The sequence below is a fragment of the Oncorhynchus kisutch genome, linkage group LG26 (assembly GCF_002021735.2).
Source record: "Oncorhynchus kisutch isolate 150728-3 linkage group LG26, Okis_V2, whole genome shotgun sequence".
Taxonomy (NCBI): domain Eukaryota; kingdom Metazoa; phylum Chordata; class Actinopteri; order Salmoniformes; family Salmonidae; genus Oncorhynchus; species Oncorhynchus kisutch.
Window position 1 is genome coordinate 17,473,559 of NC_034199.2, and position 27,440 is coordinate 17,500,998.

Below are 27,440 nucleotides of genomic sequence, written 5' to 3' on the forward strand. Positions count from 1 at the left end.
CATTCACACTCCTTAAAAACCAGGGAAGTTCCCAGACCCATTGAGTCTCGTCCGTTCATTTACTTTACTGTACATGATGGTATTTGCTAGCTAGCTGACGTAAACCACCATGTTGTTTTGTTGCTAATACAACAAGCATTGTGTCCTCCCCCCATCCACTCACCCACCCACCCATCCACCCACCCACCCTTCCTTCCTTCCTTCCTACTCCTTGTCATTAATTGTGGATTAAACAACACATACAGAACAGGCATCTGGTGAACACAACTGCAGGAATGAACTCCTAGCCTAGGTGTTACTTTGAAAGTGCTGCCATGTAATTATTCCGACCCAACTTCAAAGAAGATGGTCAATCTTTCCATGCGGAACATAGTGTAATTGTGTGTTCCAAAATGTCTGCCATATAAGCATAAGTGGTAGCGTGCTTGTTGAGAGTTGACTACTGTTTGTTGTAGTTGTCAAATATACTCTTGAGGTTATGGAAATATGATGTCATTGTTATTGTCAAAGGATATGACAGCTACTACAACATAAGGATGGTTAACATATTACTGTTATGTGTCGACTCACCGCTTTGGACATTGTGGTTCTTTGCCTATACTATGCTTATTATTTATTTCGCCTGTAGGCTTAAAAGCCCACACCAGTAGAAATCCACTTTTTCCAGCTGAAAGACGATGGCCAGAGCTTACCCATGATGTTGCTCAACAATTGAAGTCAATAGTTATAATTTTTGTCAAGTATGATATACAGTGGGGAGAACAAGTATTTGATACACTGCCGATTTTGCAGGTTTTCCTGCTTACAAGGCATGTAGAGGTCTGTAATTTTTATCATAGGTACACTTCAACTGTGAGAGATGGAATCTAAAACAAAAATCCAGAAAATCATATTGTATGATTTTTAAGTAATTAATTTGCATTTTATTGCATGACATAAGTATTTGATACATCAGAAAAGCAGAACTTAAAATTTGGTACAGAAACCTTTGTTTGCAATTACAGAGATCATACGTTTCCTGTAGTTCTTGACCAGGTTTGCACACACTGCAGCAGGGATTTTGGCCCACTCCTCCATACAGACCTTCTCCAGATCCTTCAGGTTCCGGGGCTGTCGCTGGGCAATACAGACTTTCAGCTCCCTCCAAAGATTTTCTATTGGGTTCAGGTCTGGAGACTGACTAGGCCACTCCAGGACTTTGAGATGCTTCTTACGGAGCCACTCCTTAGTTGCCTTGGCTGTGTGTTTCGGGTCGTTGTCATGCTGGAAGACCCAGCCACGACCCATCTTCAATGCTCTTACTGAGTGAAGGAGGTTGTTGGCCAAGATCTTGCGATACATGGCCCCATCCATCCTCCCATCAATATGGTGTAGTCGTCCTGTCCCCTTTGCAGAAAAGCATCCCCAAATAATGATGTTTCCACCTCCATGCTTCACGGTTGGGATGGTGTTCTTGGGGTTGTACTCATCCTTCTTCTTCCTCCAAACAGTTTAGACCAAAAAGCTCTATTTTTGTCTCATCAGACCACATGACCGTTTCCCATTCCTCCTCTGGATCATCCAGATGGTCATTGGCAAACTTCAGACGGGCCTAGACATGCGCTGGCTTGAGCAGGGGGACCTTGCGTGCGCTGCAAGATTTCAATCCATGACGGGGTAGTGTGTTACTAATGGTTTTCAATGAGACTGTGGTCCCAGCTCTCTTCAGGTCATTGACCAGGTCCTGCCGTGTAGTTCTGGGCTGATCCCTCACCTTCCCCATGATCATTGATGTCCCACGAGGTGAGATCTTGCATGGAGCCCCAGACTGAGGGTGATTGACCTTCATCTTGAACTTCTTCCATTTTCTAATAATTGCACCAAAAGTTGTTTCCTTCTCACCAAGTTGCTTGCCTATTGTCATGTAGCCCATCCCAGCCTTGTGCATGTCTACAATTGTATCCCTGATGTCCTTACACCCGCTCTGGTCTTGGCCATTGTGGAGAGGCTGGAGTCTTGATTGAGTGTGGGGACAGATGTCTTTTATACAGGTAACGAGTTCAAACAGGTGCAGTTAATACAGGTAATGAGTGGAGAACAGGAGGGCTTCTTAAAGAAAAACTAACAGGTCTGTGAGAGACGGAATTCTTACTGGTTGGTAGGTGATCAGATACCTATATCATGCAATAAAATGCAAATTAATTACTTAAAAATCATACAATGTGATTTTCTGGATTTTTGTTTTAGATTCCGTCTCTCACAGTTGAAGTGTACCTATGATAAAAAATTACAGATCTCTACACTCTTTGTAAGTAGGAAAACCTGCAAAATCGGCAGTGTATCAAATACTTGTTCTCCCCACTGTATTTGGGCTTGAAGTGACAAATCTGAATTGTGCACTTTGTGCAATTCCATGTGAATGCGGTGTCTTGTCCTGTGATATGATATACTAATTATTTTCAGCCTACATTTGTTTAATTTCAGGGTTTTACCTCTCATTTAATCCTGCATGGGCTGGCTTGGCTTTGCTGTACCGTGGCCGAAACCTACCAACAGCTTACCTACCAAAGGTTGCACCTTGTCCTTTACAATGTCGAAAAACGCATATCAGCTATCTTTGCATGACTATCCATATTACCGGAGATTCATTTTATTATTTCAAACTATTTCTATGGCGGATTCACATCTGCAATGTACAGAAGATACGAAAACGTTGGAGATAACAATAGATGAGGAAGTCAAAACCCAGCAACAACAGATAACATTAGCTAGCTAGATAAGATTAGCAATCTAGCTAGCTAGATAAGGTTAGCATGCTAGCTAGCTACAACGACTACTGTCAGTGCCATAATTTCCTTGTGGAAATCATTTCCTTGTGGAAATTACCACACCCAATTCATGAATAAGTAGTTTGTCTGAGGTGAAACCTTAACGTGGATTTCCTCTCTAGGACAGGTGAAATAGTGGCAGCAACTTCCTCTGGGGGGTTGGGGGGTGCTTTAAAGTTTATCTGTATTCTATGCTACCTTAATCTGTAGATAATTGTCACTAATTTGATTTAGATTTTTGACTAGATTTCATGAAAAAGCACTACATTAAATGTAAATCACAATGTTTAGTAGCTGAAAGTCTGTTGTTGTTTCCTTATGAAACAGAATCATAGTATCAATAGATCACTAGAACACAAGGGACTAAACCAGGGGTGACAAACTCATTTTGCCACATTTGATTTTCAATGAGGTCTGGGGGGATGCACTGAAAATGTGTAATATTTCCTCTGCGTCAAAATTTCCCCAAAAGTATCCTCTATCCATCATTTAAAAAAAACGTTATACGCTCCCTGGTAGTCTATCTTTCATTTAGGTGATTATTAGCAAGCTGGATACAGTAAACAACATCTGTATGAATGTAGGTCCATTATTATTACTACACAGGCTCTATTTTAGTCATTTGAAAGACCCTACAGGACTAAACTATTGTTTCAAGGGATATTGGAGCTTTTCTGAAGCTTCTCAGTTTGTGTGTGTGTGTGTGTTTGTGACTGTGTCTGTGAATGTGAATGTGTGTGTGAAAGAGGGAGAGAGAGGCAAGACATGAGCTTGTCAACTCGTATTTAACCTGTAACCCGAGAACCTGATAACAACGTGAGGGAGAAAAAAAGGGGGCTTTCGTCTTGTGTCAAGCTCAAGTCCAACCCCTGCACTCCTTGGGAAATTTACCTAGATATACTTCTGATGTTTTTTTTCCCTCTCTCCTTGCTTGCGAGCATGTGCTCAGAGCGAGAGAGAGAGTAAAGGAGGAAGGAGTGACTAAGTGAGAGGGAGGAGAGCAAGGAGAGAAATAGCGAGAGAGCGGAGAGAGAGAAAGGGGGGATTAGCAATAGCCCGCAGCGAGACTTTCCCAATTTGTTGGTGCTGAGTGCTGCAGTGTGCTGTTCCAGATCTTGGGTGTTAGGGCTCACTATTTGGCCCTCTTCGTGGCACTTGACCGTATAAAGAGACTTGAGACATTTCTATGCTCATTTTTCTGGCAAGAGGGAGAAAGGAACGAAAAGCCAGAGCTATTAGCTTGGAGCCTTTTGAAGCCAGAAAAATACACACCTCTCTCTCTCTCACACACACCTCCACCATCTCTCCAGCCTAGGTAGGCAGCCTTTGGATTACCCCATCTAGTGTGCACGCCGACAAAGCAAGCTATTCTCTGCCTCTCTGCACACTGAAAGAAAGGACGATGTCGCACTAAACGTGGAAACAGCAAAAGAAGGAACGAGTGAAAGAGAGGGAGAGAGAGAGACAGTGAGAGAGGATGGCTACGGCTGTGTATCAGGTAAGAAGAACAGGCTGGTCCCACGCTCCTCTCGTTTGTGAGGAGAGCGCTTGTTTACCTGGTAGTTATGTCTGGGATTTCAGCTAGGTAGTCTCCGGTCTAGGTTGTGCAACTCCAGCGGTGAATGGAATAGCAACCCCTGGCAGTGGCACACTGTGTTTGCTTGTTCTGCATAAAGAAACAGCAAGTTCTAAGTGCTCTCAGATGTGTGTGTGACAGACAGACAGACAGACAGGCATAACGAGAATAATGAGACAGAATGAGAAGGGAACAGGAGTGTGTGTACTGTCCATGTGAAATAGAGAATCACCTTTCAGTTCACTACATGCACTTCCATGTGGTAGACAGTAGTTAGTTTATTGGTACCATCTTGTTATGGTCCATTTAGCATGCTTTGGGTGGTCCCGTGTTGTCAAACTGTTCAGAGCTTGTTCTCAGGACATAAAATGGCTTTTGCTCCCTTCACTGAGGGATCTTTTGTGTGTGTGTATGTGTGTGTGAGTCTTCTTTGATGGTGTGTGTTAGAGAAAATGAGGGGAAGTTGGAGAGTTATGTGTGTATCTGACAGGAATGACAAATATGGCTGTAAGTGGCGGGCAATAGGTGTTCCCCTTGAGGGTTGTTTGTGTGTGTGCGTCTGGGTCTGCATGTGCTGCCGGACCTGCCTCTCCCCTGTACCGTTATCTCTGCCTCTACTGTAGCTCACTCCCCTTTTGACTAAGAGGCTCCATATATGTAGTTGTGGGTCCATCCATATATATATAAATAATACCTTATAATGCTTGTGAGGTGAGACATACTGCATGAAGTCATTATCCTTAAATGTATAAGCTGTGTATGTGTGTATGTTGTTTGAGAAGTCAGAGCTGTGTGTGTGTGTGTGTGTCCACGCAGCACCCAACACTAGACCCTGACCCTGCTCCCTGTCCAATAATAACCACAGTCACTCTGTCTCAACCGTGAGAAACTAACAGCAGTTTGGGAATTTTTGGCTCTTATAGCAGATGCAATTGCATCCAATTTGCCTCAAATTGGGGGGGGAAAGAGCAACAGCATAGGGAGAAAACTGAGAGAGTATTCATCAGTGAGTTTGGAGCTCGTGGGAAATGAGCAGTGTTTGCTCTTAAAGACATCCCAGAGGTAATGTATACAACATTCTGTGTGTGTGTGTGCGGATGTGTGTGTGTGTGTGTGTGTGTGGTTGTGTGTGTGTGTGTGTGTGTGTGTGTGTGTGTGTGTGGTTGTGTGTGTGTGTTTGTGTTTGAGTGTGGCACACCCCTGTTCATCAGTCTCCATGTATCTCTCCTCCTCTTGCTTCTTCCCATTATTAGCCCAGTCCTGGACAGAATTCCTCCCCGCTTGCCTCACCATATCAGGAATTCCTTGGTAATGTATGGCCAGGAGAAATGTGAACCAATATGGATTGTCTCACTAGAACATTGGGATGAAGCTTGTTTTGTGTGGGAATACAGTACCTATAGCATACATTGGCAGGGAACCCGAGAGAGACTTGGTTTCAGTTTTGTCGTAGAAGCATATTTATTTTCACGTTCTGTCTGTTAGCCAAGCTTTGCTGCAGTCCACATCGGACACGTCACGACAGATGTCCCCATGCAACAAAATACTGTATCACCGAGCGAGCCAGGGAAACAGATGAATAGTAGAGTTGCGTTTTAGAGCGAGAGCGGGTGATGAAGGGGTGTGTGAGTTTTGAGTGTGAGAGAGAGTGTGTGTGTGTGTGTGTGTGTGTGTGTGTGTGTGTGTGTGTGTGTGTGTGTGTGAAAATGTCTCACATCATGTCCTATAACCACATAGACTGTATACTGAGATCCTGTAGAATGTAGAGCATTCTTCTGATTTGCGCTGCTTGCCTCTAATTGTGATTTAAGAGCACTTTAGAATTCCAGGTCCACCATTTTACTCTGCCCCTAAAACATTTGGATGAGGATTTTGGCAGAGCAATGCTTTGTACTGTGTGGTAAGGAATGTTGTTTGATGAATGTCTGTTTAAAAATGTCCCATTATGGAACTTTGGGGTTTGTTGCATTTCATTTTATTAATATAATTTTTTATTTATTTAACCTTTATTTAACTAGGCAAGTCAGTTAAGAACAAATCCTTATTTACAATGACGGCCTACCCCGGCCAAACCCGGATGACGCTGGGCCAATTGTGTGCCGCCCTACACACGCACACCCCCACACACACACACACACACACACACACACACACACACACACACACACACACACACACACACACACACACACACACACACACACACACACACACACACACACACTGCAATCAGGGGAACAAGAGTTTATCATACAGGTGTAGGGTCTTAATTTGATCGCCTTGTTGCTGGAGAACTTTCCTGCAATGGACAGGACATTTTAAACTTGTAGTGTATTTGAGGTTTAGAAAGGCTTCTAAAGCTTAGAATTTCCACTTTGAAATGAGATTATCCGTTAGGAAAAATGTATCAACCCCTACAAAAATGTACATCAATTATAATCCACATAATAATTTACATAATAATTATTGTTAGTGCAGGATTATTTTCCTAATGTAGCAAACTGGCTCAAATTAAGATCCTACATCTGTAGACCCTCACTCCGTATCTGTAAAACGGGAACACCGTATCTTGTGCGGCACCACTTTGTTTACATTCCTGTTGTGTATTTTAGCAGCACCAGCTTCATTCCTCCTCCCCTCCCGCACCGTGTTATTTTCCTCTTCCTAGATGGTAAACATAAGTACAGCTTCTGTGTGTGTGTTGAAGCGCGTGCAAGTGTACTGTGTGTGATGGCTAATCACGTCTGTCATCTATGTTTCGGTGCAGTCTGTGCGTGTGGATGTGTTTCAATCCCTCTCCAGGAAAGATAACGGTCCACCATTTGAATGTCTCTACAGAACATAGTGCTATCCTATTATCAACATTAGGTAAATCATCCAAAACATACGGTTTGTTATGATCTGGTAGAAGTTATTTAGGAGTTATTTTTTTCTGTTCCTGTTTTAAACATGTTCCAGCACTTTAAAGTTATAAGCCAGATACACTGTGATTGGTTTACAGGAACAGTTTGACGAGAGACCTCTCCAACAACTACCTGCTGTCACTAGTGGACACCTGGCCCCCACATAGTTACTGGTAGGGGAATGTCTTTTTAACCCAGGGATCAGATTACAATCTAAGCCTCTATAACTCCTCACCCTTCCTTAAAGAGATTCAGAGACAGTCATGCCTGTCCATATGGAAGTCATGCATATCCTCATAGTGTCCCCTTAAATTAGTTCAACATGTGTTTCTCTCCAGAGACCAAAAGTGTGAGTCTCTGCATCATACGGGGAAACTCACACAGAAGGTGCTAACGTGCTAAAATGCTAGTTGTAGGGTTCCAAAGGTGAGAGCAAGCAAGGGCCACAACAGAGTCTGTTTTTTCTCCTCTGTGGCACGTAATTGATATATTATTGTACAATCATTGATTGGCTCGGGGGAGACTGTTCTATTCTAAGTTGCTGATTAGAAGGAAAGGACAAAGGAGAAGTAAACACATTGGCTTGAGTTTGAGGCCTGAAGTCGATATTGTTCCAGAGAGAGACAAGAAACGACAGCACATCAGACAGTGTACGTCATCATATACTGTGCCCAGTTTATTGAAAAACACAACCAGCCTCGGTATGCACTCCATCAGATTCAACGCTGCTTTAACGTTGGCACACGTTATGAGGCAGACATTAGCACTGCACTAATACATGTGTCAACGGTTAATTGTTTACAGTCTGGCTTTTAGTGAGATGAATAAAATCTTTGAGGGCACAGGGCCATGTTTTCTGAAGGCCCCATATACTTGAAGGGGGATAAGCTAATGTTACACATGGCTACTTTAAAGACTTTTGGTTCCTCTACAGTAAAACTGTTGACCGACCCTAAAGGGAGGTTTGTTAAGGAGATTGGGTGAAAACATCCTGTGTGTTGTTTTGGGCATAGTGAATAGTTGTCCATTCAGTTGTCACCTGACAGAGGGTCAGAACATCTCATGGCAAAGTAACCTTAAAGAAGGTCACGATAACTCATGACTAAGAGTTGCCAGTTAAACAGTGAAAAGCCAACTGTGACCAAAATATGCCCACTCACGTGTCTATGAAAAGGTAATGAAAATGTTTTTTTTTTAAAGTATAATAATGCTATGTTGTTCAAGAGAATGGTGTACTGTAACAAACAAACAAAAAATCCATAGCGACAGTAATTGTGCAAATTAATGTCATGCCATGTGTTGTCTGGTATGCTTTACAGGTGTGTGTTTTGGTAACACTTAAAAGAAGAGCAGGACTGAAGTAATTATATTGCCTACAGCCCCATCGTCATCATATGTTATGAAGATTGCCCAATGACTTGTAAAAGTAACAAATTGTACATAGCACAATTTAAAACTGACCTTAGATCAGTGTCAGGGCTCAATCTCATCCTATTTCTATACTCTAGTCACACATGGTGCACAATGTGATCTAAACGTCTCACGGTTCTCCACCAACATAGTCTAGTGTCATGCCAGCTTCTCAAGACTAAGGCCATCCAGAGACCCTATAATACCCCTTAATGGGGCCCAGACATTTAATAATAGCTGATTTCTCCAAAATGCCTCCATGCAATTAAGACGGCGGTCTCGCCTCGCATAACGGCTCTTTATTGACCAGTGGTTGCTGCTGGAAGGGAGTGAAGGAAAGGGATAAAAGAGGAGAACGAGACCCTGTTTCCGCTCCTCTGTTCGCAATCCCAGCATTTGCCGCGGCCTGTAAACTTGACAAGGGGGTTTACATTTGCGGCTGCGGGTAACATTGTCCCCGTTGATTACAGTAAAATGGCAGCCCTGTCGGTTGCCAGTTCTGTCAGAATCAATGGCTCGCTGTATTTTGTCTCTTCAACCACATCCCACCACCGTAGTAGAACTGAGTCATCCACGGCCCTGTTTGACCCTCCTGGGACACCGTCAGTCAAATATGGAGACCGGCTCACATGACTGCACCATTATGCTTATTGAAAGTGACTTCTCTGACGACCCCAGGGAGTAGAATAGAAACTATATAAGATCACATTCATGGTGGTTATGTCCTGAACATTGTGTTTTGGTGTACAGTGATTGTTTTGAATCTATAGTTATAAAATATAAATGCAACATGTAAAGTGTTGGTCCAATGTTTCATGAGTTGAAAAGATGTTCTATGCACACTAAAAGCTTATTTCTCTCATACATGTATATATCCCTGTTTGTGAGCATTTCTCCATTGCCAAGATAATCCATCCACCTGCCAGCAGTGGCATATCAAGAAGCTGATTAAACAGCGTGATTATTCCACAGGTGCACCTTGTGCTGGGGACAATAAAAGGTCACTCCAAAATGTGCAGTTTTGTCACACAACACAATGCAACAGATGTCGCAAGTTTTGAGGGTGAGCGTGCAATTGGCAGGCTGACTGCAAGATCGTCCACCAGAGAATGTTAATTATTAACCATGTTAATTTCTCTATCATTTCTCCACCAATGTCATTTTAGAAAATTTGGCAGTAAGTCCAACCTGCCTCACAACCGCACACCACATACATGGCATCGTGTGGGCGTGTGAGCGAACGGTTTGCTGATGTCAAATGTTGTGAACAGAGTGCCCCATGGTGGCGTTGGGGTTAAGCTACGGACAATGAACACATTTGCATTTTATTGATGGTAATTTGAATGCACAGAGATACCGTGACAAGATCTTGAGGCCATGTTTGGAACGCTCTGGATCGATGTGTGCGACAGCGTGTTCCAGTTCCCGCCAATATCCAGCAACTTCGCACAGCTATTGAAGAGGAGAGGGACAACATTCCACAGGCCACAAACAACAACCTGATCAACTCTACGCGAAGGAGATGTATCGTGCTGCATGAGGCAAATGGTAGTCACACCAGGTTTGCTGATCCACGGCCCCACCTATTTTTTTCAAGGTATCTTTGACCATTAGTAGCGTATCTGTATTACCAGTCATGTGAAATCCATAGATTAGGGCCTAATGAATTTAATTCAATTGACTGATTTCCTTATATGAACTGTAACTCAGTAAAATCTTTGAAATTGTTGCATGTTGCGTTTATATTTTTGTTCAGCAGTTTTTGTCTGGAGCAGATGGTCAAGGTGCCGGAACATAATGATAAAAAAAAAAAATATGTATTTTAGGGGGCCAAATAAAATCACTTGCCCGCATGTTGCCAATGCCCTTGTATAGACCCTTAGCCCCTCCATATACATTATCACTTTCTTGCAAAGGCTAGAGAGGCTAGGTAGAAGGTAGGTACCCTCTTGCTTTGTCCCTATCCCACCCATCATTATCATCAGCCAGCATGTGCATCCCCCACCCCTACTCCTCCCAAAACTCCAGACGACTCCCCGAACGCTATGTGAAATATTCTCTCCCTGGGAACCATGGGTGCGCGCCAACAGTTTAGTGCGGGGAAGGGGGGCTGTGTTCCACGTAACATCCCCTCCCATGAGGTCTCTCTCTCTCTCACTCTCTCTTATCCGGCCCTCAGTCTCCCTGTGGAATGTTTATGGAATGCAGGCCCTAGCTGTTTCCACGGTTTCATCAGAAAGCCCTTGTGTTCTTGTTTGCTTTTTCTACCTTGATTGATGGAGGGACTTTAGTATTGGAAAAAAGGCAGGAAATACCTTGCCAGGTCTGGATCCTTCCATGCTGCAAATATTCTCCATCCAGACCAGTAGCACTAAAACTACAGGGCTGGTCATGCAGCCAGCATGGAGCAGTCAACTGATCTTCAACAGAGAAACTGGGGTTGACATAGACTCTTGCCCTCACATTCGGCTGCGATATTATAGTCACAATTGGCAACAGTGTCATACAGTACAATGTTATGATTTACCTTCCAGGAGCAGAAATGGAGACTTGTATAAAAAGTTCAATGACAGTATTAGTCTTTGAGTGTGCAAGCAGGTATGCTGTACATTGTGTTTGCATGTATATGCGTGTGTGTGTGTGTGTGTTTCTGTGTGTGTGTGTGTTTCTGTGTGTGTGCGTGTGTGTGTGTTTCTGTGTGTGTGTGTATTTCTGTGTGTGTTTCGGTGTGTGTGTGTGTGTGTTTCTGTGTGTGTGTGTGTTTCTGTGTGTGTTTCTGTGTGTGTGTGTTTCTGTGTGTGTGTGTGTGTGTTTCTGTGTGTGTGTGTTTCTGTGTTTGTGTGTGTGCGTGTGTGTGTGTTTCTGTGTGTGTGTGTGTGTGTGTGTTTCTGTGTGTGTGTGTTTCTGTGTATGTGTGTGTGTGTGTGTTTCTGTGTGTGTTTCTGTGTGTGTGTGTTTCTGTGTGTGTATGTTTCTGTGTGTGTGTGTTTCTGTGTGTGTGTGTGTCTGTGTGTGTGTGTTTCTGTGTGTGTGTGTTTCTGTGTGTGTGTGTTTCTGTGTGTGTGTGTTTCTGTGTGTGTGTCTGTGTAGCATAGATGTGTTTTCTCCAAACTCCATAAAGTGAACCACAAACAGAGACAGGCCCCACAAACTTTACTGAAAAGTGTAACTCTTTCTATGTTCCCCAAATGGAAGAGTTTATTTGCACTGCTCACTAACATTTCAATATTGGCTCTGGAATGAAACTGCGGTGATTAATGCTTATTTGAGCGAAGGTATGCAGTTGGCGTCCCAGAGATGTGTATGTACTGTATCAATATTGCTCTAATGGAGTCAATTATGGACTTATTTATTTGCACATCAGCAATTCTGAGCGATTGTGTGCAAACAAAATTGTGGTTATAAGGGAGTGTGTGTGTGAACAGTTTGTACTTATTCAGCATGTGTGTATGCACGCGTGTCTTTGTCGTGTGGCGCACCCATGTCTGTATGAGGGATAGAGAAAGACATAGACATTCACCCATCTATCTCACCAGAGACCTCAGACGCCAATGAGAGATAACTCATGTTTTGTGCCAGTTAGTCTGCTGTCACCGTGTTTCCAAAACTAGACCCGGAGCATCAAACCAGCCCACCTGCCCGCGAAGGGGATTTCTGTATCCCCATAACTCTTCTCCACAAATGTGCTAAATGCCAGCCAGGCTGCCTGCCTGTCAGTGCTAGCCTGTCTCAGCCTGCCACAGCTCCCTGAGAGACAAAATAACTATTGCTTTCCAAGGCTTGACTAAGGCAATGATAGTCAAATTGAGTTATAGTACTGTATGTCAGCTCAGGGGAACCAAGGGTGAGTAATCTAATGTTGCCATATCCCAATAGACTTAGACTTACACATATTATGATAAGCTACAACACGATACAATACATTGCAATTTTACAATAAGGTGTACTACAACGAAATACTCATACACGTACCTATCGCATTTTACTTTCTTACATTTGATCATATGGGCATTATGTTTTTCCATTGCTTGGTCATGTTCAAATAACTTGTGACTCTGATATTGTTTCATGGCAGGAATCCACTATTACCCTCATACACACAAGTCTCCCTCGTGATTGGAGATGAACCTTCACCTTCCCCTCTGTTATCTGTATCCTAAGCAATAACCAACCTTTTTAGCCTGTTCCCAGATCAGTTTGTGCTGTCTTGCCAACTCCTATGGCCACACATACAGATCTGTGATCAGGCTACCACTTTCTTGCTCTCCTTGTTTCTGCCTCCCCTTTTCCCCTCTTTCACTGTCTCCATGGGGTTCTCAATGCTTGGCCATTTGCCAAACAATAAAAACATGGCAATGTGCAAATCACCTCATTGGTAAATAAGACTTGATCCCACATGTCACATTGAAGAGTCTGGAGGAAGTGTGACCTCACTGTGCAGGAACAAAAGAAACAAGGCATAGCTTCTCTGCCGTGTGACAGTAGTTCTGCCAAACAAAGATGGAGTGAGAATGAACAGGCGGCCCTGTTGAAGACGCAGCAGGCCTCTCCTCGCCAGGGAGAATAAACATGGCAGGGAATTAGTGTGTCAAAGCCTGCTCTATTCCACACCCCTCTTTCACCCCTCTGCCATGTGCGCTCTCTCTCTCTGTCTCTCTCTCTGTCTCTCTCTCTCTGTCTGTCTGCCTGTCCCTGTCTCTCTCTATCTCTCTCTCTCTCTCTCTCTCTCTCTCTCTCTCTCTCAGATGTTACTCACATCCATCCCCTTGCCTGGCCCTTCAGTGTTGCTAAATGTTTTTTATTTCTTTATTATTTCACCTTTATTTAACCAGTTAGGTCATTTGAGAACACCTTTATTTAACCAGGTAGGCTAGTTGAGAACACCTTTATTTAACCAGGTAGGCTAGTTGAGAACAAGTTCTCATTTAAAACTGCGACCTGGCCAAGATAAAGCAAAGCAGTGCGACACAAACAACACAGAGTTACACATGGGATAAACAAATGTACAGTCAATAACACAATAGAAAAATCTATATACAGTGTGTGCAAATGTAGTAAGATTAGGGAGGTAAGGCAATAAATAGGCCAGTGGCAAAATAATTACAATTTAGCAATTAAACACTGGAGTGATAGATGTGCAGATGATGAATGTGCAATTAGAGATACTAGGGTGCAAAGGAGCAAAACAATATTTTAACAATATGGGGATGAGGTAGTTGCGTGGGCTATTTACAGATGGGCTGTGTACAGGTGCAATGATCTGTGAGCTGCTCTGACAGCTGATGCTTAAATTTAGTGAGGGAGATATAAGTGATTTTTGCATTTCGTTCCAGTCATTGGCAGCAGAGAACTGGAAGGAAAGGCGGCCAAAGCAGGAGTTGGCTCTTTCAGTGAAATACACCTGCTGGAGTGTGTGCTATGGCGACCAGTGAGCTGAGATAAGGCGGAGCTTTACCTAGCAAAAACTTATAGATGACTTGGAGTCAGTGGATTTGGCGACAAATATGAAACGAGGGCCAGCCAACGAGAGCATACAGGATGCAGTGGTGGGTAGTATATGGGGCTTTGGTGACAAAACGGATGGCACTGTGATAGACTACATCCAATTTGCTGAGTAGAGTGTTGGTGGCTATTCTGTAAATGACATCGCCGATGTCAAGGATCTGTAGGATAGTCCGTTTTATGGGGGTATGTTTGGCAGCATGAGTGAAGGAGGCTTTGTTGAGAAATAGGAAGCCGATTCTAGATTTAATTTTGGATTGGAGATGCTTAATGTGAATCTGGAAGGAGAGTTTACAGTCTAACCAGACACCTAGGTATTTGTAGTTGTCCACATATTCTAAGTCAGAACCATCCAGTGTATTCATGATAGACGGAAGGGCGAGTGCGGGCAGCGATCGGTTGAAGAGCATGCATTTAGTTTTACTTGCATTTAAGAGCAGTTGGAGGCCACATAAGGAGTGTTGTATGGCATTGGAGCTCGTCTGGAGGTTTGTTAACACAGTGTCCAAAGAAGGGCCGAATGTTGTCGTCTGCGTAGAGGTGGATCAGAGAATCACTAGCAGCAAAAGCGACATCATTGATATATACAGAGAAAAGAGTCCCCCATAGAGACTGCCAGAGGTCCAGACAATTTGACACATTGAACTCTATCTGAGTAGCTTGTGAACCAGGCTAGGCAGTCATTTGAGAAACCAAGGCTGATGAGTCTGCTGATAAGAATGTGGTGATTGACAGAGTTGAAAACCTTGGCCAGGTCGATGAAGACAGCTGCACAGCTGTCTTTTATCGATGGTGGTTATGATATCGTTCAGGACCTTAGCGTGGCTGAGGTACACCCATGACCAGCTCAGAAACCAGATTGCATAGCGGAGAAGGTACGGTGGGTTTCGAAGTGGTCGGTGATCTGTTTATTAACTTGGCTTTCAAAGACTTTAGAAAGGCTAGATATAGGTCTGTAACAGTTTGGGTCTAGAGTGTTTCCCCCTTTAAAGAGGGGGATGACCGCTGCAGCTTTCCAATCTTTAGGGATCTCAGACGATATGAATGAGAGGTTGAACAAGCCAGTAATGGGGGTTGCAACAATTGCGACGGATAATTTTAGAAAGAGAGGGTACAGATTTTCTAGCCCAGCTGATGTGTAAGTTTCCAGATTTTGCAGGTCTTTCAGAACATCAGCTATTTGGGTGAAGGAGAAATGGGGAGGCTTGGGCAAATTGCTGTGGGGGGTGCAGAGCTGTTGACCGGGGTAGAGGTTGCCAGGTGAAAGCATGGCCATCTGTAGAAAAATGCTTATTGAAATTCTCAGATTTATCAGTGGTGACAGTGATTACTAGCCTCAGTGCAGTGGGCAGCTGGGAGAAGCTGGGAGGAGGTGTTCTTATTCTCCATGGACTTTACAGTGTCCCTGTACTTTTTGGAGTTTGTGCAACAGGATGCACATTTCTGTTTGAAAAAGCTAGCCTTTGCTTTCCTAACTGCCTGTGTATATTGGTTCCTAACTTCCCTGAAAAGTTGCATATTGTGGGGGCTATTGGATGCTAATGCAGTACGTCACAGGATGTTTTCATGCTGGTCAAGGGCAGTCAAGTCTGGAGTGATCCAAGGGCTCTATCTGTTCTTAGTTCTACATTTTTTGAATGGGGCATGCTTATTTAAGATGGTGAGGAAAGCACATTTAAAGAATAACCAGGCATCCTCTACTGACGGAATGAGGTCAATATCCTCCCATGATACCTGGACCAGGTTGATTAGAAAGGCCTACTCCCTGAAGTGTTTTAGGGAGTGTTTGACAGTGATGAGGGGTGATCGTTTGACCGCGGACCCATTACAGATGCAGGCAATGAGGCAGTGATCGCTGAGATCCTGGTTGAAGACAGCAAAGGTGTATTTTGAGGGCAGGATGGTTAGGATGATATCTATGAGGGTGCCCATGTTTACAGATTTAGGGTTGTACTGGGTAGGTTCCTTGATAATTTGTGTGAGATTGAGGGCATCTACCTTAAATTGTAGGACGGCTGGGGTGTTAAGCATATCCCAGTTTAGGTCACCTAACAGTACAAACTCTGAAGATAAATGGGGGGCAACTAATTCAAATATGGTGTCCATGGCCCAGCTGGGGGCTGAGGGGGGTCTATAACAAGCGGCAAGAGACTTGGATTTTTAAAAGTAGAAGCTTAAACTGTTTGAGCACAGACCTGGATAGCATGACAGCACTCTGCAGATTATCTCTACAGTAGATTGCAACTCCACCCCCTTTGGCAGTTCTATCTTGGCGGAAAATGTTGTATTTGGGGATGGAAATGTCAGGATTTTTTGTGGCCTTCCTAAGCCAGGATTCAGACATGACTAGGACATCACAGTTGGTGGAGTGTGCTCAAGCAGTGAATAAAACAAGCTTAGGGAGGAGGCTCTGATGTTAACATGCATGAAACCAAGACTTTTACGATTACAGAAGTCAACCAACAATAGCACCTGGGGAATAGAAGTGGATTTGGGGGCTACAGGGCCTGGGTTAACCTCTACATCACCAGAGGAACAGAGGAGGAGTAGGATAAGGGTATAAGAACTGGTTGTCTCGTGCGTTTGGGACAGAGAATTAAAGGAGCAGGTTTCTGGCCGTGGTAGAATAGATTCAGGGCATAATGTACTGACAATGGTATGGTAGGATATGAGTACAGTGGAGGTAAACCTAGGCTTTGAGTGACGATGAGAGAGGTTTTGTCTCTGGAGGCACCAGTTAAGCTAGGTGAGGTCTCCGCATGTGTGTGGGGTGGGACAACAGAGCTATGTAAGGCATTTTGAGCAGGACTGAGGGCTCTACAGTGAAATAAACAATAAGAACTAGCTAAGACAGCAGTAGACAAGGCATATTGACATTAGAGAGAGGCGTAAAGCAATCACAGGTGTTGATCAGGAGCGCTAAGACAACAACGGGTAAATGGCAATGAATGGGCAGAGTGGGTCAGTTAGGTACATACAGGACCTGAGTTTGAGCCTGGGGCCAACAGGTAAACAAAATGAGGTACCATGTTATTGAAACAGTCCAGGGGGCTTTAGCTGTGTAGCCGAGTGATCATAAGGTCAATAGGTGAGTCAGGGTGCCATTCGCTAGTCACTACTACGCTAGGCAAGCAGAGGACACAGCGTTCAGGGGCTAGGAGATGGTTCTTCGGCGACATCGTAATAGAATAGCCTGTTGAGACCACATCGGGTGATCACGTCGGCAGTCCAGTCGTAATGGATCGGCAGGGTCCGTGTCGACAATAAATGGTCTAGGCCTATAGGCAAAGGAGGTATTTTAGCCCTAGATTTAGCTGGTATATGGGCCTAGCTCGAGGCTAGCTCAAGGCTAGCTGGGATTGTTTCAGGACAGAGGCGTTAGCTAACAGTTGCCACTCATTTGCAGCTAGCTAGCTGCAATAATCCGGTGTATTGATCCAGAGTGGCAGGAATCCGGTGATATGGTTGAGAGAATCAGTCCAATATGCTCTGGGTTGATATCGCACTGTGCAGACTGGCAGGTGTTGTCCGAGCTAAGGCTGGCTGAGCTAAAGCTGGCTGGCTGGTAACCGAGAAAAAGGTGAAGACCGCTAGCCGTTGGCTAACAAAGACTAGAAGCTAGTTAGCTGGCTTGCTTCTGATGGAAGTTCCAGTAATTAGGAATAAAACTTGCAGATCCGTACCGCAAATGCAGATCCGTACCGCATTGGGTGAGGCCGGTTGCAGGAAAGTATATTTAGTTCCTTTGTAGATAGAAAGTGAGAATAAGATATATATGAAAAATACTAGCTAAATACATTTTGAGAAGGGAAACAATGTTATGTAGTCAGTGTGGGATGGATCAGAGCTTGGCAGTCAGCTAAAGATGTTCGACATTTCACACTGAAAGAAAAAAGAGAAAGGAACGCATAGCTGTTGCTCAGACGGAATTTTCTGAAGGGGGAATGGGCACTGGCACATGGGCCAGCGATTCCACTTCATTCCTTCCTCTATTGTTTATACCCAATAAGTCCAAACTAACACAGAATCTTGCAAACTAAGATACCCCTGCTACGGAAAGCCCTCTGTTATTGGTTACGCCAAGTAAATTGAATTTGCACACTGAATATTTCTATGAGGAATTGCCAGATGCATAGATGTATTGGGTCTGGGTAAACATTAAAGCACTCAGGAGCGGCCTTGTGTTTATGCCAGTGCCAGAGGATTGAAGGTTTGAGTGGTGATATGCCCCATTTTTGTCGCTGTGGAAATTCACCTGACCCACCACGATTGATTCATTACATTGTAATGGTAGCCTGGAGTGCACAAGCAGCTCACCTGTCACACTGCCACAATCAAACAATTTGTGAAGAGAAGGATTGATTACTTTATTTTCTCTGACCACTTGTGGCTGCGGGACTATCAACGCAAGCTAGGCCATGATCCCGAGCCATCAACCCAAACTGAGCAATCCTAAACAGTTTTTTAAAATCAATAACCAGATAAGTCAAATCTATCTATTGTAGTTTATCTGTAGTAGCTCAACACAATACAATGTTTGTACATCCTCCCCTGTAAGCAAGGAACGACTGTATATCCAGTACTGACAGAGCCATTAGCCATGGACTTTTGTCTGCGGGAAATTGACCGTGATTTAATGTTGTTAACACAAGCATGTACAGAATGCAACAACACAATTACCCTTGATTATATTACACCTCTTCGTACACATTCGATGGCATCAACACACGGTCATGGCACTCTGTACAGTAATAAGGAATACAAATTGCAGATCCGTACCGCATTGGGTGAGGCCCTGCACCCATACACTGACAAAGGCTTTATGTTTTTCCCCCATGCTAACTAAAGTGGACTGGAAACGTTTTGTCCCTCCTCTCCTTCCACCACTGTAAATGTAGTACTTGTATACTCCACTTGAAACTGTTACCCAGGTCCTTAAAGGCATGACAATGTCCTGATAGAAAGTAACCAGAGAGAGAGAAAGAGAAAAGAAGGTAACTTTTTCGGCGGGGATCCCATTTTTTCCACCAAATCATTTCTTTGCGACCCCACCCCATATTTAATGATACAACTTTAACATTTGCAAATTTAGATTTTTACATCAGCAAATAATCTCTTGTCAAAATGAAAAGCAACCAATAAATACATTTACTCAAAATAATTGTCGAATTGCGTTTCTCAAAAACATTGTATATTGTCCCATACAATAGTCTGAACTCTTCATAAAATGTAGTTATTTGTTTTTTGGGGCGACCCCACCTCGTTTCCCCCTTATTGTCACGACTTCCGCCGGATTCGGTCCCTCTCCTTGTTCGAGCGGCGTTCGGCGGTCGACGTCACCGGCCTTCTAGCCATCGCTGATCCACTTTTCATTTTCGATTTGTTTTGTCTTTGTTTTCTACACACCCGGTTTCAATTCCCCCATGACATGTTCATTATTTAACCCTCTGGTTTCCCCCATGTTTGTGTGCGTATTTGTTCTATTGTTCAGGCTGTTACTGACGGCTGGTATTTTGTTGCCGGGTTTTGTAATTACGCCCGTTTATTTCGTGGTACCGGTATTTTTCCCGCACATTTGTATTGTGTTTATACTGGTGTTATCTTGTATTACATACCTTGTCCACGTATCTCCGCTCTCCTGAGCCTGACTACTTTCACCAGTTACCCACAGCCTTGACACTTATGGGGTCGCGACCCCGACTTTGAATACCCCTGCTCTACAGTATGACATATTTTTTAATTTATCATTATGAATGCAACTATATTTATTCACCTGTATTCTCAAAGTCACCTGGAGGCTCACTGAGGCTCTCCTTCCATTCTTTATGACACACCTTACCATTCTCCACCTGCAAATCTGTTCACATTTCCAACTCTTTTTTACTCATTTCTCCCTCTCTTCTGCACTTACTTACTTCTAGTTTTCAGTGTCAGTTTAATATTTTCTCGGTGCGGTTACCCACGGTTTGACCTGCGGTGGGCCCAATGCTAAGTGTTCACCTGGTCCTTCTCTTAACAGTCTCTGTGCCTATTCTTTGACCACCTGCCAGGCTACAGAATGCATGCTAAACTATGTGCTACAGTTGGCCTCTAAAGCCAAGAGTACAACTGAATGGAAATGGCTACCTAGGGTAGAATCTGAGTTATTTTATGGGTAGACCTCTTCCGTTCTGTCTCAATCTAGCCTATTGTGGGTTCTCATTATTGTGGCCAAGTAAGGAGCCCGAAGGGGTCAAGGATTACGCATTTACAAGATTATTAGTCCAAATGTCGTCATCCCATTGGAATTCATACACACTGTCTCACATCTGAAATGCCATCACTTTGCTGTAGGGAGTGTTTGAATAGACCCACATGCATGCCCTTTTGGCTTTGTGTCAATTGTTCTACCTTTTCTTCTGGTCTTTTGTCGAACTTACTCACTAAGTAAGTCTATGTCCCTCCACCTCCAGCTGTGTTAAAATCCATTAAATTGCATTCATGTTTAATAAATGTTTTGCTGAGGGCCATCATTGAACTTTGTCACACAGGAATTCATTGTGATTCATAGTGCATTGGTCAGCCTGTCAGTAGCGGTGAGTGGTTAAAATCACTGGGGAAGCCAAGTCCCCCCTGAAAAAAAGCCATAATACAACACTGAATGTGTTGTGATAATTGTGTTGTTTGCTCTATAACCTGTTAGTTCATATGCCTAACAACTATTGATTTAGAACCACGGAGAGTTACCGCAAGTTGCAAAGAAAAATGGAGCTGCCTCCACTATTCAAGCAACATTTCAACATCAACATTTCAACATCATCAAATCACATCAATTTAGTCTAATCAACATAACCTAAATATGATGTGGATGTCCATGGTTCTGATTTATGTTTGCTTGCATGTGTGTGCGTAGAAAAACATGTTGACTCACCCTACTTGTAGAGAAACGTCAATGCCATCCTCTTCTCTTTCATGTTGACAAAACGGTCTATCACTGTCATACAGTACATACTTTTATTTTTTGTTGTCCTAGGCTACCTGGCTAAAATGCTTGGTCGCTAGCCTAACTTCCATTCATAAGCAACGTTAGTTAGTTATCATTAGCCTTCTACAGCTAGCTACATATTGAACTAATGGTTGGATCAGAATCGCCGTTATAATAATTGGCCAGTACGGGGAATTAACACACTTGTCAAGTGTTACTGATTTGTGAACCGATCCCAAAGACCACTTTCCATTCCCCCACCAGCATATGCCATTCACGGCAACCTCGATAAGCACATCCTTGATACCAATCCGAACCTTAAAATTCCTCACTCCAGGGAGGGTCATGGAGGATTGCAGGGCAAGTGGAAATGCGCGGGAATTTCGGGTGAAACCCACAAGGTGTCGGAGTGGTTATTGATTGCAGGTGGACTTAACTATTAGCAGCAGGAGCCTGGGGGTGATGTGGGGGCCATGTGAAGAGATGGGCCAGGCCCAGCGAGGAGGCACCTCAGCGGGGCTCAGACATTCCCCAGGCCCCTTGGAGTCCTTGGATGAGCTGAGAGGCATGGAGGGGGCAGCTGTCAGTGTGTGGAGTGAACGGGAGGGTTGGGGGGTGAGGTGCAGACATGGGCAGGCATGGTTGAGGTGATTTGAGGAGGGTAACAGTGCGGAGACTTGAACCAGGCTGAGATACTGTACTTTGTCAACTCACAGCACCTCTAAATAATAACTGCAGCTTTTCCCAAGAGACAAGTGGCATTCCATGGAGCTGTCCTCATGCTACTTGATTTATCTGGTTACAGTCAGTCATTAGTCAGAGATACAGCATTTATTTTGGTTTACACTGTATTTAAATAGTTCCCGACAAATGCTACATTCTATACATGCTCAACTAACTACTATGCACCTCTTTTTGCTGGTATCAGATAGCAATGCTTTCCTGTTTACAGTCCGCATTCCTCTATTCCATCAGGGTTTTGAGTAACGGCCTCCAAAACGACAAGGACTTTGATGACCCAACGTGACCCACGCATCCGATACAACCTTGTGAATCCACTAAGCCGACTCACACCCCAATGGCTACCGTCCAGTGATGCTTTTAGCTTGATCGAATCAACGTGTGTATTGGCTGTATAGTCACACTAGCAATGTCCAGTGTGAATTTCTAGCTTGAAAACATCCAGTTGACTTTGAGCTCCCTGAAGATCTTGAGATTGCTTTGTTGTAAGGACCAATGGGCACTCAGGTGAATTTGTGTAGGCCTCTTGTGCGTTTGTGAAACTTCACTGCAAATTAGTGACCACTGTCGCAGTTATACCTTCACTGTCCCAACGTTTTAAGGTAATGCCTTAGTCAGCTTAGAAAATCTGCACATTCCATTTATAGATTCACGAATAAAACTCCATTGATTTATGAACAAAGAAATCAGAAACAGACACAATAGAGAGAGTTAAGCATTGAGTCGTTGCTGCCATGCATTGTGAAAACAACTGCGCTATGGAATGAGGCTTTTGCTTACAGTACAAAGAAGTAGCACGCTCGGTATTAGAATTGCAGATCAACCACTGTATGGGCTTAGCAATGGATAATCCTTGATTTACTCTCTGCCGTGACAGATTTGTCCCATTGTATTTATTTGCGGTGCTTTACATTGCCTGAAGCAACATTTGGGGAGTTTTGGTGTGGACTGTTAGAGACTGTTCAGGCTTTTTATGTGGACAGAAAGGAATGTGCTAGCTTTAGCGTAAACATAAAGCAGACCCCAAGAACCCATAAGTCTTCTGTTCACACCGCAAGGGACAATTAGTCAAGGATTTGCCTCTGTGTATGACAGGGCTTTTAAAGGCTAACAGCCCCGATAGCCTACAGCTGACCTTTTAGCACTAAAACAGAGATAGTGGTCCAGCATTGACGGGCGGCCCTGTTACGAGAGCAAGAGAGAGAACGTGTGTGTGTGTGGGGGGGGGGGGGGGGGGGTGTAAGGCAAAGAGAGATAGAGAGATGAGCAAGTGAAAAAGGTCAACAGCTGATTGAATCGGAGTTACTGTCTCCTGCTTCTAATTTAGCCTTTCCTAACAATAGTCTTTTGTTTGAAAAATAAGTGAAAGATTGACTTTTTTTAGGAAGGGAACATCACTGACAACTTACTGTTTGGCTGATGTTCCTCATGTGGAAACGGTTCACCTCAGTGTTCTATTTGAGTCCCTCGTTATTATCCTCTTCCTGTTTACCCCCTCGCAGTCCTCGTGCTTCTGCTCGGGAACTCTGGGATTGATTGTCGCAGCCATTAGAGCGCTAATCGGATTAGAGGTTAGCGCCAACCTTGGCTGATCATGGGTTCCAGTAGGCTTCACAATCGCCTTTAAACATCATTGACTTTCTGGTGCTAAGATAAGCTAGTTAACTGCTGTTAGGAGTTAGCAGTTAGGCTACCTTTCACTTGTTGCATACTGTTACACAGTTGGAAATTGTTATTATATTGTCCATTGAGGTTGGCACAGAGCTCAATGCTAACGTATTGTTCTCTTTTCCCAGCCTCTCAGCCTGGGCCAATCATTTTATTCTAAAATGAACTGTACAGCATCTCTTAGGTTTGTTGTCTGTATCTCTGTTAAGACATTTTGATTACTAGGGTATTGTCATATTCTTCCTGTGATATACCTATAGACACATTGATACACATTCATAAGATGTACTAGTTTTGGGAAATGTACTATATACTATGTTGAAGCATACAGTAAAAACAAAGGACTAATGTTCAGGATCACACAGGTCAAATTTTGAGAGTTTAAATCAGGTATCAACTGTCTGTATACTGTATGCGCTTATGCATAATCTGCAACATACAACATTTTCTTCATTTTCTTTTCCAGGTGTCTTCGTCCTGTGTTCCTGCCACTAACTATGAGCTGGTAAGATTTTTTTTAAATATATATATATATATATATTGCTCAATGTAAATCTGTCAGTAATAGTGTGTCCATGTATGTATTGTGGAGTAATCTCTTCTTCAGAATGCCATCCAAACATCCAGGGAATGGGTTCTGGGAATCCAGCGAATGAGCAAGGGCAATAAAAACAACATCATGTTGCTGCATTACCTTTTTTGGTCTGGGTTTGAGATTCTCTGTTGGATGTGGAATTATCTGCCCTCTCTGCACGTTCCGTGTATACATTTACTCTAATCAGAGCGGCCTGCAATGTACACTGAGTATACAAAACATTAAGGACACCTGCTCTTTCCATGCCAAAGACTGACCAAGTGAATCCAGGTGAAAGCAATGATCCCTTATTGATTTCACTTGTTAAATCCGCTTCAATCAGTGTAGATGAAGGAGAGACAGGTCAAAGAAGGATGTTTAAGCCTTGAGACAATTGAGACATGGATTGTGTACGTGTGCCTTTCAGAGGGTGAATGGGCAAGAGCGGGGTATGGTAGTAGGTGCCAGGCGCACCGGTTTGTGTCGAGAACTGCACCGCTGCTGGGTTGTTCACGCTCAACAGTTTCCCGTGTGTATCAGGAATTGTCCACCACCCAAGGGGCATCCAGCCAACTTGACACAACTGTGGGAAGCCTTGGAGTCAACATGGGCCAGCATCCCTGTGGAACGCTTTCGACTTCTTGTAGACTCCATGCCCCAATGAATTGAGGCTGTTCTGAGGGCAAAAGTAGGGGGTTCATCTATTTTCCTTCACCAGTATGTCATCTACAGGGGAGTTTCACTTTGTGAAATGGCCCTCCATGTAATTTTCTCTCTCTCCCTATGCCAAGACAACTCACCCCAGAGGTAGACATCACACCCAACATCTTGCTGATTGCTCACTTAAACGTTAATTAGCTAAGATGTAAAACATTCACTGACATATGGTCTTTTTACGACCGAGAAGAGAAAAAGTGCACACACACACACACGCATGAAAACACACACACACACACACACACACACACACACACACACACACACACACACACACACACACACAGAGCGGCAAGCTACTCAGGAGGCCTACAGCAGCTGTGTTGTGAAAACAAAATATGGTTCTCAAGGACAACAGTGGCAGTATTTACCAGAGGAAACTGAGTCCAGCTGGACGAAAGGGCCTTACAGAGAGCAGGAAACAGGAGAAAATACCACAACTTCACACTCGTACCATTTGCTTGTACAGATGTTTGGTTTGCATACATTATTTTCTCCCTCTGAATTTGCTTCATTGCATGAGTAAGTAGGCTATGCAGTCTCTAACTAGGCAGAGTGATGGATTTCAGAGTGATTGCTACATGACTCATGATTGGCTACTTCTTTTACGTTTGATGTGTGTGTGTGTGCGTCTGTGTGTGTGGAGGAAGTGGACCTCTGCAGTATTTTGGATAGCTGCTGAGGGATTACCCTCTTAGGGCTGTACTTCCCACCTCCCACCCCCACACCACTTTTCTTGATAAAACACCGCTCCTGTACCTCTTATACTCACCCCTCTTTTCCATTCTGGATCATACATTTAACAGAACCCTGCAGAAACAACACTGCATTCCACTCCATGTCATGGCAGTTTATTAGCGTTCTCAAAACGTAATTATTTGTTATTAGGTTGGGAAGAACTAAAATGTGCTGTTTGATTGTTATACACAGTGGTACTGTATGAGCCATAGGTAAGTAAAATAGTAGCGTGTGTTTGTGTGTGTGTGTGTGTGTGTGTGTGTGTGTGTGTGTGTGTGTGTGTGTGTGTTTTCAGCCATTGGCTGCTCTCTGGCTGAAGGATGCTTCTCTCCTCCCATCCCAGGCAGCTCCATGTTTGGTGAATTCCTCACCTCTAGAAGAAAGAGAGAGGGCGAGAGAGAGAGAACTGATTTCGACAGTTCGTGTTGTCTAGGTGCAGAACAGAGGGAAGATCACCATAAATCGCTTCATGTCTAAAATGATGAGGGGTTCAATTAACATAGTATTTTACATATAAAGTCACTTATTGTGATTCTAGTGATTTGGTGTGTTGGGAGACACACACCAGAGAATATGAGTATTTAACTTGTTGTACACGAAGGCACTATGCAGATGCTGTGACTGTCATGTTTGGAAGAGTGTGTGAGAGTGAGGTCCATATAGTGAAGTCATGAGTTGAAAGTACAGTACCCTATGTGAGGGAGAAGTACATAGTTAGGATGTAACCAGCAAAGGGATGTAGCCTATAGAGCCGACACTACAGCATAGAGATCAATAGCATCAATCCATTTCTGTGGACTCCAGTGTGTTGGAGAGTGGGGTGTCCAATGTGAGCTGTCTTGTGGAAGCTCTGGTTTGATCATGGTGCGATAAGGATGTCCTCAGAGTGAGTGATGAGGCGATAGCTCCCCCAGCAGGACTCCCATGCTCCCATGCTTGGAGGTGCGTGGCGTAGAGTGGGGCATGCTGGGTAGTACATTCCTGAGACGTGCCCTCATGTTAACTTACGCTGGGCCTGCGATTTCATTTCCCAGAGAGAGAGTGTGGAGAGAGAGAGAGAGATTATGGAGAGAGAGACAGAGAGAGAGAGCAGAAAGTAGCCATAGTAAACTGGTTTTAGGTTTGAAACACGCACAGACATACATACACATGCAGCACTCACACACGTAACGATTCACATACACCTTTATACAATCCCCTCAGGCTTGTGTTTACCTGCATCGACTCAAAGCTGGTTCTCAGTCAATGCCTCCGACACCTACGTCATCCAGACACACACACACAAAACCAACACAAACCACGGCTGGGGAATTGTGCCAGTGCATTGCTGTGTAATGACTCTAACTGTGGCGCAGAGATGGGCAAGATCTTTTCAATTAGCCCAGTGTTTACAGCTGCACATACTTGGCTGATATGCCATATTACGTTCTGTATACAGGACAGGACCAAGTATCCCATAATATTATGTGATTCCTATCTCGTAGGCATGTGCATATACATGGGAACCACGTAAGGTTGGCCATCCATGTTGTATATGCCAAGTGAAAGATGGATGTTTCTTTTTACCAGCTGTACATACACATTATATAATGAACTGAAAGATGTCGACCAGTATTGATGACAAGTATTGATTGTGTGTTAATGTGCATGTGTCAGCTGAAGCTAGGCCATATGAAAGATTTTTCTGGTTAGCATTCTTGTTTTTCTTCACAATAAGTGCCTTGACTTCAAAAATGAAAGTCCCCGGAGGACAAGAGTTTAGGTAAAACAGCCAATGGTGTGCTTTGTGTAGTATATGGATACAGCTGGACTCCACTGAGTTGCGTGTAGAACTGTTCTC

At 43.7% G+C, this 27,440-nt stretch overlaps 1 protein-coding gene across 11 annotated transcripts in view; it reads left to right on the forward strand.

Annotated features, from left to right (window-relative positions):
- tns1b (tensin 1b) overlaps nt 1–27,440 on the forward strand; it is a 233,516-nt gene that overhangs the window by 96,098 nt on the left and 109,978 nt on the right. For 9 of the 11 annotated variants that reach the window (XM_031806233.1, XM_031806228.1, XM_031806232.1 and 6 more), the window contains exon 4: nt 24,038–24,076. In XM_031806233.1, the coding sequence (XP_031662093.1) occupies nt 24,038–24,076 (39 nt within the window). Of the gene's footprint in view, nt 1–3,784; nt 4,306–24,037; nt 24,077–27,440 lie in introns of those variants that run through there. The other 2 variants (XM_031806237.1, XM_031806239.1) reach the window with 1 other exon arrangement.